The 21,212-nt window shown below is 42.0% G+C and overlaps 1 protein-coding gene and 1 long non-coding RNA gene across 2 annotated transcripts; both read right to left on the reverse strand.

Annotated features, from left to right (window-relative positions):
- Window positions 1–3,944: 3,944 nt before the first annotated feature.
- On the reverse strand, window positions 3,945–4,857 carry LOC135488849 (uncharacterized). The gene is made up of 3 exons (XR_010447055.1): window positions 4,767–4,857; window positions 4,427–4,510; window positions 3,945–4,190 (listed from the first exon to the last, which is right to left on the reverse strand). It is a non-coding gene; the product is annotated as an uncharacterized LOC135488849 (long non-coding RNA).
- Window positions 4,858–5,045: 188 nt separating this feature from the next.
- LOC135488604 (collagen alpha-1(I) chain-like) lies at window positions 5,046–14,138 on the reverse strand. Its single transcript, XM_064773248.1, has 16 exons — window positions 13,905–14,138; window positions 12,837–13,100; window positions 12,260–12,277; window positions 11,611–11,847; window positions 10,925–11,161; window positions 10,532–10,546; window positions 9,968–10,186; window positions 9,594–9,617; window positions 9,388–9,417; window positions 8,682–9,006; window positions 8,170–8,420; window positions 7,385–7,807; window positions 7,095–7,113; window positions 6,698–6,762; window positions 6,496–6,520; window positions 5,046–5,066 (listed from the first exon to the last, which is right to left on the reverse strand). The coding sequence occupies exons 1-12, from the start codon at window positions 14,008–14,010 to the stop codon at window positions 7,581–7,583; spliced, it is 1,953 nt and encodes a 650-aa protein (XP_064629318.1). The 5' UTR covers window positions 14,011–14,138; the 3' UTR covers window positions 5,046–5,066; window positions 6,496–6,520; window positions 6,698–6,762; window positions 7,095–7,113; window positions 7,385–7,580.
- Window positions 14,139–21,212: the final 7,074 nt, after the last annotated feature.

Raw genomic sequence — 21,212 nt, forward strand, 5'->3', positions numbered from 1 at the left:
TCGATCGTGTAATATTTGTTTTTATGTTTCTAAAATAAAGTTGACAGGATTTAATCATGATGTTCATTGGTTCCTATGTCCATTTCGAAAAGTGGAGTATAGTGTTGTAGTTGTATCAGTGCATCAACACGTTGTATGCATTTATATATTTGAGCATCAGAACATCAGAACCGTATCATTATCTCATAAAACTCATCGTTACCAATCATATGATTTGTGTTGGGCATGTTTACCTCTAAGTATCCTATTACCTTCATAATTTGTTAACCATTAATATCAAGGCAAACACAAACGCTTTACATGACGTTACCGCAGGCATTTTTATGTGGATGATATCGTATTCTGCAATTTGGCATGTGCACATTTTTATCGGTGATTACTCTAGCACTCCTGAAATTTAAATCATGAATCAGTGTAGTCACGCTGATCGGAACAGCACATTTCGCTTCATTAAATAGAACTTGAGTACGAGGTTGTTATCGAGAGGGTCTTAACGTGGTAAATATCATAAGTTTTGATGAAATCGTTCAAAAATCAGTGATGCAGTGTAATGTAGTTTGGCCTACCTGCAAGCAGTCAAGTACCCTGTGATAAGCATAGTATTTATGACTGAAAGCACGTCATGCCCACAGAACACATGGATTCGACCTTTTATTCTCTCAAGAGTGTGAACAAGTTATGATAATTTGATAAGTTAGGTTAGGATATGTTAATTTTTCTTCAAGTCTCAATTCGTTAAGCCAAACTGGTGATTCGGATCTGCTCTATAAAAGTGATGACGACGTTAAGTCATGCCAGTGTCACTGCTGGCGACCAATTACTTGAATCCACTAATGGCACAACCTTCGCCACAACATCGTTCGAAGACTTCATGCTGCATAATTTCTGGGAATGGAGGCTTCAAGATCTTCTCTGGATATATGTCACACCTATTATAATCATCGCAGGGACAACCTTCAACGCATTAATTATATTGGTTTTGCTTCTGAGGCACTTTGGGAATTCGTCAACCAGAATATTACTGGTTAGTCTAGCTCTCGTAGATACTGGCGTCTTATGGGTAGGAGCACTTGGTTGGTGGGTGAGGAAAACCTTCGGTATCAACGTATCAAACATGACACCATCATCCTGTCCAGGGGTTAACTTCTTCACGTACTTATTTCGCCACTCTGCGAGTTGGAATATTACTCTTTTAACTATTGAGAGGTGGATATCTGTGTCTTATCCCCTAAAGGCTAAGCTCATTTGCACCGGCAGAAATACTTGTATTGTGCTCGCAGTATTGATATCACTATTATCCATCCTGAATTCGCATACACTCAGTAGTCTACATTATAACGAATCCATAGCACAGTGTGTCTCTAAAACCGAAACTCATGCCTGGTTCTTTTTTAATATTTGGTATTGGATGGACCTTTCAGTTTACTCAGGTCTACCGTTTGCAGGTATCATTCTCAGTAACTGTGCTATTTTATACCATATCGTCGGAGGACAGAAAAGGCGCAAGCAGCTTCAGAACAAAGGCAAAGATTTGTCTGCCTCTTCAGCCAAGTTGACTAGTATGACGCGCATGTTGATCACAGTCAGTGTAATGTTCATTCTTCTTACTTTGCCAATTTCTCTGAATTTCATAGTTTATAGTCTGATAAAAAATTCGCTTCTCTCCTCAAACAAACTTTTTGCCCGATACGTACTTGGCTATACGATCACAAGCTTACTAAGTTTTGTTAATAATTCAATAAACTTTCTCCTCTATTGCGTGAGTGGGACGCAGTTTAGACGCGAGGTTTTCCAACTATTCTGCCGGTCAAAACCTACTGAAGGCAGGAGACATTAGATGGCCTAAACCACCAGACTGATGTATCGATATGACTAGTTCAGAAAAACATCTCTATTACGGACACCCTTGGGACTGACTTATGCTGTCCTTAATAGAGAAGTGTCCTGATTACGGAGGTCAAATTGTATGGAACTGTCCCTAATAAAGTTGTCCTCTGAACAGAACAGTTCTAAAATTCCGAAAGTGCCAGATGTTGTATCATTGACTTTGGCAGGGGAGTTAATCAGTTAAATAGGGATTATTATTTTTTTTCATTATGTATTTGGTGGATAATCCCCATTTGACGAGTGTGTGTCTGCTAATAACCGTCATGTAATCATTTTAGGTAAGGTTCCATCAAAATGGGATGTTGGTTGGAACAGTGACAGAACATTCCCTTTTTAGCTCACCTCTTAGCAGAGGTGAGCTTATCCCATACCGTGGCGTCCGTCGTCCGTCGTCGTCGTCGTCGTCGTCGTCGTCGTCGTCGTCCGTCGTCGTCCGTCGTCCGTTAGCAGGGCACGTTTCGTAACTGTTAGAGCTATTGAGTTGAAACTTGGTACACATGTACCCTTATGTAATGACACCTTGGAGACCAAGTTTCGGTCCAATTCGTTTCATGGTTTGGCCACCAGGGGGCCAAACGTTAAAAGTGAAAATATGCAATATCTCCCTTGATAGTAGTCGGGAAATTTTGAAAAAAATATGGTAGGTACTTCTAGCAAAGGTGCATCATATATCCTCCGGGTTTTTGATTTGACCTCCTTTTCAAGGTCACAGAGGTCAAATGGTGTAAATTGGCCGTTAGGATGTAACGATGGCACGTTTCTAAACTGCAATGACTATTGATACCAAATTTGGTACACATCTACCCCTTAGTCAGGTGATCTCAGGGACCGAAGTTTGGTCCAATATGATTCACCACTTGACCACCAGGGGGCAAAATCCAAAAACCTTAAAAATGTGATTATTCCTTAACTTCTTGCCCGATTGCCACCAATTTGATATCATGGGTACATCTAACCACCATACAGTATATGTCACACAGGTTTTTAATTTGACCTTCTTGTCAAGGTCACAGAGGTCAAATGGCGTAAATTCGCCGTCAGGCCGTAACTATGGCACATTTCTTAACTGCAATGACTATTGATCACAAATTAAGTACACATGTACCCCTTGGTCAGGTGATCTCAGGTACCGAAGTTTGGTGCGATCTGATTTGCCGTTTGGCCTGAGCCAGGGAGGGGGCCAAATCCTAAATTCTTCAAAATGCCATTATTCCTAGTAATGACTTGCCCGATTGGCACCAATTTTATATCATAGGTACATCTAATTCTAACAACCATTCAATGTGTCACCCGGGTCTTCTTTGATTTGACCTACTTTTCAAGGTCACAGAGGTCGAATGTACTGTAAATTGGCCATTTTGGGGAAATTGTAATTGCTTGGACCTACATCAAACCTAACACTACATGACACAATACCATGCTCTTTATCCATCTTTCCTCCACATGAGGTGAGCACAATGGCCCTGGCCATTTCATATTGTATTGTTGGAAGTGTCTAGATCTATCAGTACAGTTGAACACTTCTAGGCCCAAACAGTTCTGGAACTGTTCCATTCATGAACCAACCCCATGACTGTGAGGAATGATCGAATAATGTTTGAAGGGATACTCAAGTTAGGACCCTAAATTGAAGCGAAAACCCAAATTCCAATTTCTGAATACAACCCGTGTAGTACCCACCTTCGCCAAATCGACCTATAAGACTACTGTACTGACGGGTTTTACCATTTTCCCCATCGTTACATGCGCATTTCACCAGCGAGCCTCGGTTCAGTTGTTCAAAACAAGTTAGCCAAATGTAACGTGTTCAGTCCAATGGACTTAACTGAAATGGTAACACCAAGTTGAAGTTAGTGTCAAGTTGGTGGCAAAGCTTCGTTTTGAACAGCCGGGCCCAGGCTACTTCTTCAATCGAAATCTTCACAGCAATAGTGTGACGCGGTGAGATTTGGGGCTATACTACACGGGTCTCGTAAGAAACACAAAAGTAAAAATAACGCTGCAAGTGTAATTTGAACAATGTATTTTAGAACAAACAAACAGTACAATACAAACAGTTTATACGAAATTATATGTTATAGCAGTTCGAATCAATTCGTTCCGTCGGACAGCAGGATTCGGAGGCAGCAATGCCACGGCAGAGACCAGCACACAACTTGCCGATGGAACCGATGCCAAGATAGATCAGTACACAGCTGGTCCTGACTCGCACACAAAATGATCCAGTGGCAGCAATGCCAAGACCATCGATCTCGACCACAGTGCCGACCGACATCTCTTGTATGGTGAACGTCAGTCCAGATCTGAAATGCAAACACATGTTTCATCACATCAATCTACTTTGTGTATTGCTGGGTTTCTGGTGGGTTAAGTTGAATTTAGGCTGTTCTCCTTCCACGAAATCTACTTTTTTCTTCCTCCCCACTTGAGCACGGACATATGGCTTCAGATTCGTCGGCATTTCATTTCTTCGCGACACAGATGACTGTTCAATGGTTTTCTCATAGGTCGAGGGAATGGTTGAATTATGATAACTTACCAACTGTTTCTAACAGTATTTGATTTAAAGATCTGATTCTGATGCTGATATCCTGATCAAGTGCATCATAATAAAGAAACCGTGCTGTAAAAAGGATAAAACGTGAAGCAGGGAAGGAAGCCCACGTGAACGTTTCAGCTCATTTAAGATTTACATGACCTCAGACTCTTTGAATCGAATCTTGAAAAGCCTTTGGCATCTTTTCATCCTATTAAGGTTGGTGAAATAAAAACACGAAGAGCGGTGAAATAAACTACCCGTTTTCAGATTTATTTTGTGTTTATATAAGCACCAAATGCTTATCAAGTAAACGTTACAGAGTATGGTATGAAATGCTTACCAACTACGTATGCACAGTATCTAATTGAACGATTCCAATCCCGATCCGATTATAGGCCGATCATAGAATGCATCTTTGTTACGAAGATGTTCTGAAAGAAAGAAAAATATTGATTCGATAAGAGTCAAGACCAATAAGTGTCAAATCATTTGAAAGATATTTGCCATCATCTCTTTGAATTGAATCCTAAAATTTAGCACTTCTCATTGATTTGGTTGTTAGCAGTTCATGTCTTTGATTCTGACTCAAACAGATTGAATATGGTCAGCCTAACTTACACTAATGTCCGAATACCATGTCCTATTAAAATAAAATATACAAACATGCGTGCATATGGTTTCGATTTAGCTTGATATACAAAGTACCATTGTGTCTTCGTCTTTAGAAATTGGGCAAAATAGGGACAGAATGTAAATTAGAAATGTTCTCATTTATTTTGTGACACCTCTACACATGTCCTCTCTGTTAGTGCCATTCGTTTTTTTACTATGCTTAGACATAGATATTTAAGGCAGGGTGATGAGGCCAAAAAATATTTGATTGTGTGTAAGTCGTGGGGATACGTACTCTGAATTACTTGCTGATGCTTAGGCATCCAACTTCAGGGGCTGGCCAGTGAGCGCTCATTAAATGAAGTTATTGTTTCACTTGTTATACGTGATATACGTACGAAAGCCCAGAAGGCTCATTCGACAAAACTTACTTCGACAAAATTGACTTCGACAAAACTCACTTCAACAAAGACTTCGACAAAATTGATTTCGACAAAACTCACTTCGACAAAACTCACTTCGACAAAACTCACTTCGACAAAACTCACTTCGACAAAATTGACTTCGCCAAAATTCACTTCGACAAAATTGATTTCGACAAAACTCACTTCGACAAAACTCACTTCGACAAAACTCACTTCGACAAAATTGACTTCGCCAAAATTCACTTCGACAAAATTGATTTCGACAAAACTCACTTCGACAAAACTCACTTCGACAAAATTGACTTCGCCAAAATTCACTTCGACAAAATTGATGTCGACAAAACTCACTTCGACAAAATCGACCAATCAAATCGTGTTTTACATACCTACCTATGTGTTTTACATAGGTAGGCCAGAGGTGGGTATCTAGGTCATAGTAGCTATCATGGCGGTCAAGGATCCACCCAACACGAGGGTATGAATCTCTGATGAGCAAAACTCGTTCGTATTTATTTTCCGAAACCGCGAGTCACTAAAGGTAGAAGAGCTTGTTAAGTACACTACTTATAAATGAGTTTTATGAGTAAGGGCCTGGCCAAACGGCCTGCGGTAATTGTAAGACGCTGTCATTACTGTAAAATCACGGCACGGATATCTGTTTGTATGTATCATGATATGCTACCATACACATAAAGCATCCGTCTATATAAGATACATGTCTACAAGAAATGTAGTATAGCAGAAAATAAATACGAACGAGTTTTGCTCATCAGAGATTGATACCCTCGTGTTGGGTGGATCCTTGACCGCCATAATAGCAACTATGACCTAAATACCGACCTCTGGCCTACCTATGTAAAACACATAGGTAGGTATGTAAAACACGATTTGATTGGTCGATTTTGTCGAAGTGAGTTTTGTCGAAATCAATTTTGTTGAAGTCTTTGTTGAAGTGAGTTTTGTCGAAGTAAGTTTTGTCGAATGAGCCTTCTGGGCTTTCGTATATACGTCATATGTGATAGATGTACTTACAAAATCCTTCTCAATAGAGAACCCCCTGCAAGTAAATGCATACAACGTTTCTATATTATCGTAATCTACGGGCATTTTCTCTTTCGAATTATGAACCCCAGAATAAATAACGAAGAATTATGAAATAGTTGTACTTGTGTTTATGGAGGAGGGATTATATTTCAGTCGCACTGGTAGATAGTCTGTTGGGAATTTTACTTACATGTATAACGTGTTCGATTTTGGTAACGAAACTTGAATCCTATACAATCTCCTTAACGTATAATACTGCAAAAGTGCAATAAATGAAGTGACAATATAGTTTTTGTCGTACTTAGGCGACTCATTTAAGCATGTATAACTATGAAAGTCCGTTGGATCATAGATAACAAAGGAAGATTATTTTTTCATCCCACATTCTCTGTTGTTTTAAATAATATCGAGGGTCTCTGATCAATCCTATCAAGAAAATATTACTAAACCCTAATCAATATGGCAACGCAGTACAATATATAGTCCAGCCGCTTGGGTGAATTAATTAAGTCTGCTTCAACATATTCAAGTAAAGACGATTGAAAGATTTTTAATATTGTCACCATGCATCCAATATAAAAACTTACAGTTCTGTCCTGTATTTCACTGTAAAATGAATCAAAATAAAAAATAAGCAACATCTAGTTGTCACGTTGACTCAGCTCTTTTCGGTATCGAGAGCGGTGATATTTTGGAATTGACAATATTCCTTAAGTTTCTTCATTCACGAAGCAGCAACGACTTTGTATCAACATTCGGGGCGCAAAATGAAAAAAGTGATACAGATGTGATAACTCAGTTTATCGTCAACTCAATCAGGCAAAGCATTGAATGTTTTTATTGCTATCGTCTGTATTCTTTGTGTGTCAGTATTTACCTCAAGGAAACTGCTGTTCGGTTTTTAGGATCAATGGGTCTGGAACAAAAAGTATTACAAACACTTCAAATTAGATGCAGACTGGTAACCAAATGATCTGAAAAAAATCATATCTTAATCACATCTCAGTCGTAGTTACAAATCTCAATTGGGCTACAACTCACCTACATTTGTAATTCCTTGCGATATTGGTGGGTCATCTTCTTCGCCAAGCCTTCCGAAATCCTACGCGAAAAATCACGCGGTTGTTTATTACGCGTTTACGCAGTATTTTCGATACACTCGCGAGATACGCAGAATTTTCGATACAGTCGGTGAGAAGCAGCACCGTACAAGCATACGGCGCTGCAAGGAACCATGAAGCAGATAGGACAGGAGCTTCATGGTTGTGTTGTCTTTTTATCTTACCAACTCCTGCCGCGCCTGTAAAATGAGGAAGATGATTAGAGTTTATGTTACCAGTTGATCAGGCTATGAAACTAACTAAGGGTCATCACTACAGTTGATAATGCCAACAAAAGTTGGTGTCATCATTCGTTTTAATCAAATTAAGAGTTACTTTTAGTGGCACTTTTTCCGCTGATGAAAAAACGGAGAGTTCGTGGCTTCCTGGTTGAGTCGCCATATATAGAGTTGAAATGAAATAATTATACTGCATTTAAATTGGAATAAAACTATCATGATATTCATTATTCTATCCACATGTTGTAATAGAGGTTATCAATACGTATGAAATGATAGTAAAACTTGATGCTTTCACTTCATTGAACTGACCCAACCCATACCTCCGGTGATCTTGAGGGAATGGGTCACAAACCAATGTATGACCCACGACAACTCAATCTTGATGAAGGTAACCACGTGCTTGACACTGATGACGGTCTTCCAGAACACCATATCAGTCTTTGCAGTCACTCCCACGGCAAAGTAGTGCACCTGAATCTTGAACTTGAGGATGAGTTCAGTCTTGATTATGATTGTCAGCTGGCTCTGTTGGGACTTCTCCACCTTGAATCCTCCACACAAGAATAGAAACCTACAATGGTCAGTGTTTACGAGGTTACATGATGTATCTTGTGATAGAGAAACATTGCAAGGGAGCATGGTGACAAATGGCGTGAACAATACTCTATCAGAAGCTGTTGCTTTTTCATTCATTAACTATTCATATAAGTTGAACATTCAAGTTTAAATTTCAAATTATAGACGAACGTACCTGGCGTTTGATGTATAGGCTGCAGCCATATTGACAATATTAGTTGACAATAACAAGACTCATTAATTTGATATTACCAACCTCTTTATGTCCTTCCTAAAGAATGTAGTGAATTCAACCTTGACCTTCAGAAAGATCTTTAAGATGTCAATCCTTCCTCCCATATACGGTATAGACATGACCTCGTTCATGTACATTTTAACCTTGGTCTCCACGTCGAAGGTCAACACATGCACGTGCTTGGTGTAGTAGATGACCTTAAGTCTGAGGCCGGAGGGTCCCAGGATAAACAAACGTAAGAGCATCAAGATATACTGGCGGGACCGGCCAAAGCCGGATTGTCCGTTTGATGATGATGTGTCCAGGATAAATATCAGGTCAAGACGCACGGTGCGTTTACCGCCATCTAAAAAAAAACACCAAATGTAAGAACATGCAAAGACTAAGATACTAAACGCAAAGAACTTTGCCTCACTGCCGGTGTAGAAGTTTAAAATGTCCTAGGATAAAATGTCCGGGAACAAAGGATTCTATTATGCGCTTCAATCTCTGAGCTATTGACTGTCAGGGTCTCTATAGAACCATATTGCAGAATACAATAGGGCCGGACACTTTTTCCAGGGGGGACACTTTTTACTTTTACACCGGTTCCTAGATAAGTTCGATTGCTTGTTTTGGCAACTACACGGCAATAGCATCATATTGCGTTTTGTTACTAACAATGAATTTGAAGTTTTTATCTTAATCAAGAGATGGCGAAGGCATAATACTCGTGTTTATAACTTACTAATTGGACCACCTGGACCACTGGGACAGGCTGAAATACATGAAAAATCGTTGTAGACAGATAGTGACAGTTTTTGTAGGGCGTATTGAGACTGCTGTCATTAGCATAAAAATATTAAAATTATATTTCAATATTAGTGAGCCGCATAGTCTGTTAGTTACTGTTACTGTATGAGTTAAAGACTACCTAAGTCTTTCTTAACTTACCTGGCCGAGTTGTTACTCCTCCTCCTACAAGACGTGAAAGGACAAAAAAAGAAAGTAATGCTTGATGTTATTGTACCGCAATAATATTCCCAATAGGGCAAAACCATACTGCCTTTCTACATGTAAGGGGATCAATTATTCTTTACGTTGCGAGCATGCCATCCCAGTTCCGGATAGCAATTTTTGCAGTGAGGCTTTATAGATAGACATCTTGCCATTGTTTTAAAACAACCAGATCTCGGTACAATCATTTCTGCTGGCAGCAATGAACAGTTCAAGGTTACCTGAAGCCAAAGGTAGGAGCATATCATTACTTGCGGCAGGGGCCACAATTTTGAAAGAACTCGCACGCAGTAATCGTGGGCTGATTTTACCTCTAGGCGGAGTAGTCCTTCGCGCTGGATTGGTAGTCTTTGGCACTTCAGGTGCTGGTGTAGGTGGTGCTGAACACTTCCCACTCGACACGACTTGACCTGGCGAACAACATTTTCCCTGAACCAGGATCTTCCCTTTTGGACAGCACTTGCTTCCTGCACCAATAAAACCTCGTGGGCAGCACTGTCCATTTGACTTTTGTGTGCCCTTTGGGCATTCTGAACAGGCAAACACACAATCATTGGTTTAAATTTAAATGGATATCAGAGTTTTGATAACCACTGCGTATCAAAATTTGCTAAAATTCGGCAGGCCGATAAGAAAGATCGTCCCAATGTTGTGGTGCCATCGGTCTGCGTTAATGGCGATGCTCAATGCAGGATAGAATGGCATCGGCACATTTATACCTAAAAATCGGCCAGGAAGAGTAAAATAATGGCTTCCGACTACATGATATAAAGATTACACCAGCTGTAGCATGATTATTGTGCCCTGAGTTCCCATTCCAAGCAAACATTTGCTGAAGGATTATGGTGCATGGCTGTAGATACCAATTCGCTTACCGTTTGGTGGTTCCACTGAAATAATAGAATAAAGGTACTAAGTCAAGAAAAAAGCTTCAATTATGGAACACGTGTTGGATTTGCTTGGAACTGAGCAACTATATGCTGATGCTCTTTATCTACTCGTTGTCCTCGGAGTTGATCCGATTCTGCCTGTTTATGCCTGTTGGTTGGTCGTCTATCGGTTGAATGCGACTCCGTCACAACTCTTCAAGGGTCTGTTTGAAAGCGCTTCAGCATCACTGATGGAGTTGTCTGTCTGATTAAACTTGAGTTCAGTTACCACTTGGTGCATCGGAGACGACTGATGAAGAACCCGGAAAGTAGTCTAGAGAAGTTTACTGCTTATGTTCTTCTTGACCTGATTTAAAAAGAGCACGCATGTTAATTTACCTTTTTTTGTAGTTGTTACCGGGGGAGGCGCTGGCGTCGGAGGCACAGTGCACTTCCCACCGGAGACAACCTGTCCCTTCTTGCAGCATTTCCCTTGGACAAGTATCATTCCCGTTGGACAGCATTTGTTGCCACTCGCGATATAGCCTTTTGGGCAACATCTTCCATTGCTGAACACTGTGCCTATCTTGCAGCAGGTGGTAGTACCAGGTGCCTTCTTATGGCCAGGTGGACATTCTGCAGAGAATTGGTGTATATGTTTGGTAAAGCCTTGTTCACGGAGCATCATGAGCCTTCTCACCAGACACACTATCAGATTGTTGTTGTTTGCAGAATGTCTGTTGCAAGAATTCGTTTTACGCGTTGAGGTTGCTAGCCTTACGCCAAATCCTCTTCCGCTGGGACTGGCTATGCAGCGGTTATGAATAGCTTTATTTTGGTGATACTTCTGTAACGAAGAAAACCCCACTTGGACCGACCGTAATTTCCCTTTTGCTGTAATCACAGCGCAGCGGGGAAGTACCCTAGCAGCAGGCCTTCACAGTGTCAATATTGATAACGCCTGTTGAGCACTTGATTTACAAGAAACGATTAATTCTAAACGATCTGGGCACGATCGTGAAACCGTTGATATTACTGTAGTAAAATCCAAAGAGTTAGGACTCAATGACAGATTGTCAACGTACCGTTTGACGGTATTGTTGGTTTCACTGTTGTTACGCGGTCTGGTGGTGTGACACATTTTCCGCCAGATACTTTTTGGCCTTGCGGGCAGCATTTTCCACTCATGAACTTGGTTCCCTTTGGGCAGCACTTTGTACTAGAGGCAACGAAGTGATCTGGAGGGCAGCACTTTCCTTGATTGAGTACCTGTCCCTTTGGACAGCAGGTATTGCCAATTTTGTACTGTCCCGTAGGACATTCTGAAAAAGAGGAAATATCTGTAGACATGATGATTGCCCTAGTGGTAGTTCGAATGAGTACATCGGTTGTATTGAGACAAAACCGTTATAAACGTTAGATTAGAAGCGTATTTGATTGAAAAGTACTTTTCCTTCCCACCCTGCATTAAGAGATTCTGGTGTGTTCATTATGGCCTGTCATCACAAAAATGAATAATTTTCAGCCTGGTTGTAGAAATACATTGATAACGCAAATTGGGCGATTTGCAGTAGTCCATGAGGTAGCTTAAAAAATCCATCTGACACGATGTGAACCAAGTTGTTGCCTCTCCTTTTTGAAATACCGAACACACGATTTTGTGTCATAATCGCCCTCCTTCCGTTTCACATTAAGATGAAAGTATTAAGTATAATGCTGACAATCTGTACATACCAGGCTGACTCGGAGTGGCTGGAATCAGGAAAAAACGGGGGTCATAAGATCAACTCGCTTACGATACTGGCCGAGGGCTGCCTTCCTGTTGACCTAAGCCCTTACCACTGTTTTGTTTACTGTGGTAAACAAATGTCGTTTTGTGAATAAAATTTTTTCATATAAAGTAAACAATACCGGCATCATTACTGCACACATGTTAATGCATAAATCAATTTATTTTGAATGCACTCGACTCACGCATGGGATAACATTGTCTTTACATAAATTTATACAAATAAAAAGCACCTTTAGTATGGGCAGATCCTTTACGATTAGAATGTTGATAGCGGTTGTCAAAGTCTCGTAAAGATCAATATACAAATCTGATACTCCATGTTTTTTAGTCATAAACACGAAGTATGCACTGCATTGGACATAAACACTGTTGAACGATTGGTTAGTTCGTTAGCGACGATCATCGTACTTCTCCGAAGAATTTGTTTACTTCGAAAGGCAATGACAGGGGCATGAAACATAAATATGTCAAAAGAGAGCAAGTGGAAATGTCAAACTTGTCACTATACAATGTACTCACTTATGGGTGTTGGTGCTGCTGTCACTGTAGGCGCTGGTATCGGTGGTTGTGAACATTTTCCTCCAGATACCTTCATACCAGGCGGACAGCATTGGCCTTCAATCAGCTTGGTTCCATCTGGGCAGCATTTTGTAGCCGAGGCCTTGAAATGAGCTGGTAGGCAACACCCTCCTTTTACTGGCACCATTCCTTGTGGACAACAGGTCCCGCCAATCTTGTAAAGACCCTTTGGACAACCAGGTATCTTGGTGGTTGTTTTCCTTGCTGAAGAAGAAAAGGCTTTTGATACTGTAAACTACCATGCTAATTTCACGGGTGTCATATTCTCGCTTATTTCACAGATGACCTTGATTCACGAAAATAATAATCGCGAAAACGTTATGAACTTCATGGACACATGAATAAATAAATGACAAGAAAATGAAGAGAAAAAAGAGAAAAATGTAGTGGATTCACGGGGAGTCGAACCCGTGACCATCAGATCATAAGTCCAGCATACTAACCGGTGAACCACCGAGGCTTTCATGTTACGGTGGAGATTTCCGGCGCATCTGATAGTCAGGCTATGGCGATCTGAACCTTATGAGAATTTGTGTGGTTGCCACTTTGATGGAGGACCTATGCCAGCAATAAATGAGACTTCAGGACCGATGTTCACTGCCGGTAAGTCGGCATGAGACATACTTTGGGTGGGCAACAGCTCGCGATTGACATTTCCAAAATGCGGTTTATACGGTTGGACATTAAGAAAGCACAATCCATCGGCTCATGTGAATATTTTTTAAAGGCACATGAAATAAAAAAAGGAACACTTGAACGTTTTTTGAAATGTCTGTTACATAATGAAGGGGTGCACCGAAATGTAACAGATACATGACCAACTAGATATACCATACTCTGCTGTAAACCGCATTCATCAATTATCGTCTTTGATCTCTGTGATATTTAAAAAATCGGCGAACATACATTATGTTCAATACACTACAGATCATGTCACAGATGTTAAAGTGCCAACAATGTTTTCTTCATGGCTTCTTTTCTGGGTTGTTAGTTTTGTATGCAACTCACGTGTTTCTGTAGGACCGGGAGTGGAACCAACGTTAGAGGGAGTCGACGGACCGCACTTTCCATCCTTGACAACCTGTCCTGGTTTGCAGCATTTCCCTTCGATCATTGTAGTCCCTAGAGGACAGCATTTATTACCAGAAGCCACTTGGCCCTTGGGGCAGCATCTTCCATTTGAAAATACTTCGCCAGTCTTGCAGCACTTTCCTTCCTTTGTCTTGTATGTACCCTTGGGACAACCGGCTACAAGGATAAAGATGAAAGAGTTAGACATGCACAGACATTGTACGAATTTATTCTGGTCTTTGATTTAAAAAAAAATATTTTGAAAATTCGTTCTTCAGGACCTGGTAAGTGTACATTGGATTGTCTGTATCAGCACTGCCTATGTTAAGACATAATCAGTGTGATTTATTGAGATCCAGTTCACTGCGAAAGGCAGCAGGCATCCTATATTAACTTGAATGAATTTTCAATAGGAATGATTCGTTTTTTCGAATATCATACTTACGAGTTGGTTTGGCTGTAAAATTGAATTACTGGTCATTAAATATCGTCGACAGATAACTACAATTTTAGGTATGGACATTGCAATTTCAATCACTTTCGGAGTATACATGTATATCCAAATCTGTCTGTCATGTCTGAACCCTCAAACATGTACCCTTCTGCTTACTCGACCGTCTGACAAGACGTTGACATGAAATAAAGGTCCCCTCCTTCTCTCTACATGTACCCTTCTGCTTACTCGAATGTCTGACTAGACGTTGACATGAAATAAAGGTCCCCTCCTTCTCTCTACATGTACCCTTCTGCTTACTCGAATGTCTGACTAGACGTTGACATGAAATAAAGGTCCCCTCCTTCTCTCTACATGTTCCCTCCTGCTTACTCGAATGTCTGAATAGACGTTGACATGAAATAAAGGTCCCATCCTTCTCTCTACATGTACCCTTCTGCTTACTCAACCGTCTGACTAGACGTTAACATGAAATAAAGGTCCCCTCCTACTCTCTACATGTTCCCTCCTGCTTACTCGAATGTCTGAATAGACGTTGACATGAAATAAAGGTCCCCTCCTTTTTAGCTCACCTCTTAGCAGAGGTGAGCTTATCCCATACCGTGGCGTCCGTCGTCCGTCGTCGTCGTCGTCGTCGTCGTCGTCGTCGTCGTCGTCGTCGTCGTCGTCGTCCGTCGTCGTCCGTCGTCCGTTAGCAGGGCACGTTTCGTAACTGTTAGAGCTATTGAGTTGAAACTTGGTGCACATGTACCCTTATGTAATGACACCTTGGAGACCAAGTTTCGGTCCGATTCGTTTCATGGTTTGGCCACCAGGGGGCCAAACGTTAAAAGTGAAAATATGCAATATCTCCCTTAATAGTAGTCGGGAAATTTTGAAAAAAATATGGTAGGTACTTCTAGCAAAGGTGCATCATATATCCTCCGGGTTTTTGATTTGACCTCCTTTTCAAGGTCACAGAGGTCAAATGGTGTAAATTGGCCGTTAGGATGTAACGATGGCACGTTTCTAAACTGCAATGACTATTGATACCAAATTTGGTACACATTTACCCCTTAGTCAGGTGATCTCAGGGACCGAAGTTTGGTCCAATATGATTCACCACTTGACCACCAGGGGGCAAAATCCAAAAACCTTAAAAATGTGATTATTCCTTAACTTCTTGCCCGATTGCCACCAATTTGATATCATGGGCACATCTAACCACCATACAGTATATGTCACACAGGTTTTTAATTTGACCTTCTTGTCAAGGTCACAAAGGTCAAATGGCGTAAATTCGCCGTCAGGCCGTAACTATGGCACGTTTCTTAACTGCAATGACTATTGATCAAAAATTAAGTACACATGTACCCCTTGGTCAGGTGATCTCAGGTACCGAAGTTTGGTGCGATCTGATTTGCCGTTTGGCCTCCAGGGAGGGGGCCAAATCCTAAATTCTTCAAAATGCCATTATTCCTAGTAATGACTTGCCCGATTGGCACCAATTTTATATCATAGGTACATCTAATTCTAACAACCATTCAATGTGTCACCCGGGTCTTCTTTGATTTGACCTACTTTTCAAGGTCACAGAGGTCGAATGTTATGTAAATTGGCCATTTTGGGGAAATTATAATTGCTTGGACCTACATCAAACCTAACACTACATGACACAATACCATGCTCTTTATCCATCTTTCCTCCACATGAGGTGAGCACAATGGCCCTGGCCATTTCATTTTCTCTACATGTACCCTTCTGCTTACTCAGCCGTCTGACAAGACGTTGACATGAAATAAAGGTCCCCTCCTTCTCTCTACAAGTTCCCTTCTGCTTACTCAACCGTCTGACTAGACGTGGACATGAAATAAAGGTCCCCTCCTTCTCTCTACATGTACCCTTCTGCTTACTCAACCGTCTGAATAGACGTTGACATGAAATAAAGGTCCCCTCCTTTTCTCTACATGTACCCTTCTGCTTACTCAACCGTCTGACTAGACATGGACATGAAATAAGGGTCCCCTCCTCTCTACATGTACCCTTCTGCTTACTCAACCGTCTGACTAGACGTGGACATGAAATAAAGGTCCCCTCCTTCTCTCTACATGTTCCCTCCTGCTTACTCAACCGTCTGACTAGACGTGGACATGAAATAAAGGTCTCCTCCTACTCTCTACATGTTCCCTCCTGCTTACTCGAATGTCTGACTAGACATGGACATGAAATAAGGGTCCCCTCCTTCTCTCTACATGTACCCTTCTGCTTACTCAACCGTCTGACTAGACGTGGACATGAAATAAAGGTCCCCTCCTTCTCTCTACATGTACCCTTCTGCTTACTCAACCGTCTGACTAGACGTTGACATGAAATAAAGGTCCCCTCCTTTTCTCTACATGTACCCTTCTGCTTACTCAACCGTCTGACTAGACGTGGACATGAAATAAAGGTCCCCTCCTTCTCTCTACATGTACCCTTCTGCTTACTCAACCGTCTGACTAGACATGGACATGAAATAAGGGTCCCCTCCTTCTCTCTACATGTACCCTTCTGCTTACTCAACCGTCTGACTAGACGTGGACATGAAATAAAGGTCCCCTCCTTCTCTCTACATGTACCCTTCTGCTTACTCAACCGTCTGACTAGACATGGACATGAAATAAGGGTCCCCTCCTTCTCTCTACATGTACCCTTCTGCTTACTCAACCGTCTGACTAGACATGGACATGAAATAAAGGTCTCCTCCTACTCTCTACATGTACCCTTCTGCTTACTCAACCGTCTGACTAGACGTGGACATGAAATAAAGGTCCCATCCTTCTCTCTACATGTACCCTTCTGCTTACTCAACCGTCTGACTAGACATGGACATGAAATAAAGGTCTCCTCCTACTCTCTACATGTACCCTTCTGCTTACTCAACCGTCTGACTAGACATGGACATGAAATAAAGGTCCCATCCTTCTCTCTACATGTACCCTTCTGCTTACTCAACCGTCTGACTAGACGTTAACATGAAATAAAGGTCCCCTCCTTCTCTCTACATGTACCCTTCTGCTTACTCAACCGTCTGACTAGACATGGACATGAAATAAGGGTCCCCTCCTTCTCTCTACATGTACCCTTCTGCTTACTCAACCGTCTGACTAGACGTGGACATGAAATAAAGGTCCCCTCCTTTTCTCTACATGTACCCTTCTGCTTACTCAACCGTCTGACTAGACATGGACATGAAATAAGGGTCCCCTCCTTCTCTCTACATGTACCCTTCTGCTTACTCAACCGTCTGACTAGACGTGGACATGAAATAAAGGTCCCATCCTTCTCTCTACATGTTCTCTCCTGCTTACTCAATTGACTGATTAGATGTTAACATGAAATAAAGGTCCCATCCTTCTCTCTACAAGTTCCCTTCTGCTTACTCAACCGTCTGACTAGACGTGGACATGAAATAAAGGTCCCCTCCTTCTCTCTACATGTTCCCTTCCGCTTACTCAACCATCTGCCTAGACGTGGACATGAAATAAAGGTCCCCTCCTTTTCTCTACAAGTTCCCTTCTGCTTACTTAACCATCTGACTAGACGTGGACATGAAATAAAGGTCCCCTCCTTTTTAGCTCACCTCTTAGCAGAGGTGAGCTTATCCCATACCGTGGCGTCCGTCGTCCGTCGTCGTCGGCGTCGTCGTCGTCGTCGGCGTCGTCGTCGTCGTCGTCGTCGTCGTCGTCGTCCGTCGTCCGTTAGCAGGGCACGTTTCGTAACTGTTAGAGCTATTGAGTTGAAACTTGGTACACATGTACCCTTATGTAATGACACCTGGGAGACCAAGTTTCGGTCCGATTCGTTTCATGGTTTGGCCACCAGGGGGCCAAACGTTAAAAGTGAAAATATGCAATATCTCCCTTAATAGTAGTCGGGAAATTTTGAAAAAAATATGGTAGGTACTTCTAGCAAAGGTGCATCATATATCCTCCGGGTTTTTGATTTGACCTCCTTTTCAAGGTCACAGAGGTCAAATGGTGTAAATTGGCCGTTAGGATGTAATGATGGCACGTTTCTAAACTGCAATGACTATTGATACCAAATTTGGTACACATTTACCCCTTAGTCAGGTGATCTCAGGGACCGAAGTTTGGTCCAATATGATTCACCACTTGACCACCAGGGGGCAAAATCCAAAAACCTTAAAAATGTGATTATTCCTTAACTTCTTGCCCGATTGCCACCAATTTAATATCATGGGTACATCTAACCACCATACAGTATATGTCACACAGGTTTTTAATTTGACCTTCTTGTCAAGGTCACAGGGGTCAAATGGCGTAAATTCGCCGTCGGGCCGTAACTATGGCACGTTTCTTAACTGCAATAACTATTGATCACAAATTAAGTACACATGTACCCCTTGGTCAGGTGATCTCAGGTACCGAAGTTTGGTGCGATCTGATTTGCCGTTTGGCCTCCAGGGAGGGGGCCAAATCCTAAATTCTTCAAAATGCCATTATTCCTAGTAATGACTTGCCTGATTGGCACCAATTTTATATCATAGGTACATCTAATTCTAACAACCATTCAATGTGTCACCCGGGTCTTCTTTGATTTGACCTACTTTTCAAGGTCACAGAGGTCGAATGTACTGTAAATTGGCCATTTTGGGGAAATTGTAATTGCTTGGACCTACATCAAACCTAACACTACATGACACAAGACCATGCTCTTTATCCATCTTTCCTCCACATGAGGTGAGCACAATGGCCCTGGCCATTTCATCTCTACAAGTTCCCTTCTGCTTACTCAACCGTCTGACTAGACGTGGACATGAAATAAAGATCCCTTCCTTCTCTCTACATGTTCCCTCCTGCTTACTCAACCGTCTGACTAGACGTTAACATGAAATAAGGGTCCCCTCCTTCTCTCTACATGTACCCTTCTGCTTACTCAACCGTCTGACTAGACATGGACATGAAATAAAGGTCCCCTCCTTCTCTCTACATGTACCCTTCTGCTTACTCAACCGTCTGACTAGACATGGATATGAAATAAAGGTCCCCTCCTTCTCTCTACATGTTCCCTCCTGCTTACTCAACCGTCTGACTAGACGTTAACATGAAATAAAGGTCCCCTCCTTCTCTCTACATGTACCCTTCTGCTTACTCAACCGTCTGACTAGACGTGGACATGAAATAAGGGTCCCCTCCTTCTCTCTACATGTACCCTTCTGCTTACTCAACCGTCTGACTAGACGTGGACATGAAATAAGGGTCCCCTCCTTCTCTCTACATGTACCCTTCTGCTTACTCAACCGTCTGACTAGACATGGACATGAAATAAAGGTCCCATCCTTCTCTCTACATGTACCCTTCTGCTTACTCAACCGTCTGACTAGACGTTGACATGAAATAAAGGTCCCCTCCTTCTCTCTACATGTACCCTTCTGCTTACTCAACCGTCTGACTAGACGTTAACATGAAATAAAGGTCCCCTCCTTCTCTCTACATGTACCCTTCTGCTTACTCAACCGTCTGACTAGACGTGGACATGAAATAAGGGTCCCCCTCCTTCTCTCTACAAGTTCCCTTCTGCTTACTTAACCATCTGACTAGACGTGGACATGAAATAAAGGTCCCCTCCTTCTCTCTACAAGTTCCCTTCTGCTTACTCAACCGTCTGACTAGACGTGGACATGAAATAAAGATCCCTTCCTTCTCTCTACATGTTCCCTCCTGATTACTCAACCGTCTGACTAGACGTTAACATGAAATAAGGGTCCCCTCCTTCTCTCTACATGTACCCTTCTGCTTACTCAACCGTCTGACTAGACGTGGACATGAAATAAAGGTCCCCTCCTTCTCTCTACATGTACCCTTCTGCTTACTCAACCGTCTGACTAGACGTGGACATGAAATAAGGGTCCCCTCCTTCTCTCTACATGTACCCTTCTGCTTACTCAACCGTCTGACTAGACGTGGACATGAAATAAAGGTCCCCTCCTTCTCTCTACATGTACCCTTCTGCTTACTCAACCGTCTGACTAGACGTGGACATGAAATAAAGGTCCCCTCCTTCTCTCTACATGTACCCTTCTGCTTACTCAACCGTCTGACTAGACGTGGACATGAAATAAGGGTCCCCTCCTTCTCTCTACATGTACCCTTCTGCTTACTCAACCATCTGACTAGACGTGGACATGAAATAAAGGTCCCCTCCTTCTCTCTACATGTACCCTTCTGCTTACTCAATTCACTGATTAGACGTTGACATGAAATAAAGGTCCCCCCTTCTCTCTACATGTACCCTTCTGCTTACTCAACCGTCTGACTAGACGTGGACATGAAATAAGGGTCCCCTCCTTCTCTCTACATGTACCCTTCTGCTTACTCAACCGTCTGACTAGACATGGACATGAAATAAGGGTCCCCTCCTTCTCTCTACATGTACCCTTCTGCTTACTCAACCGTCTGACTAGACGTGGACATGAAATAAAGGTCCCCTCCTTCTCTCTACATGTTCCCTCCTGCTTACTCAATTCACTGATTAGACGAGGACATGAAATAAAGGTCCCCTCCTTCTCTCTATATGTACCCTTCTGCTTACTCAACCATCTGACTAGACGTGGACATGAAATAAAGGTCCCCCCCTTCTCTCTACATGTACCCTTCTGCTTACTCAACCGTCTGACTAGACGTGGACATGAAATAAGGGTCCCCTCCTCTCTACATGTACCCTTCTGCTTACTCAACCGTCTGACTAGACGTGGACATGAAATAAAGGTCCCCTCCTTCTCTCTACATGTACCCTTCTGCTTACTCAAC

This window comes from Lineus longissimus, chromosome 5 (genome assembly GCF_910592395.1).
Source record: "Lineus longissimus chromosome 5, tnLinLong1.2, whole genome shotgun sequence".
Classification (NCBI taxonomy): domain Eukaryota; kingdom Metazoa; phylum Nemertea; class Pilidiophora; order Heteronemertea; family Lineidae; genus Lineus; species Lineus longissimus.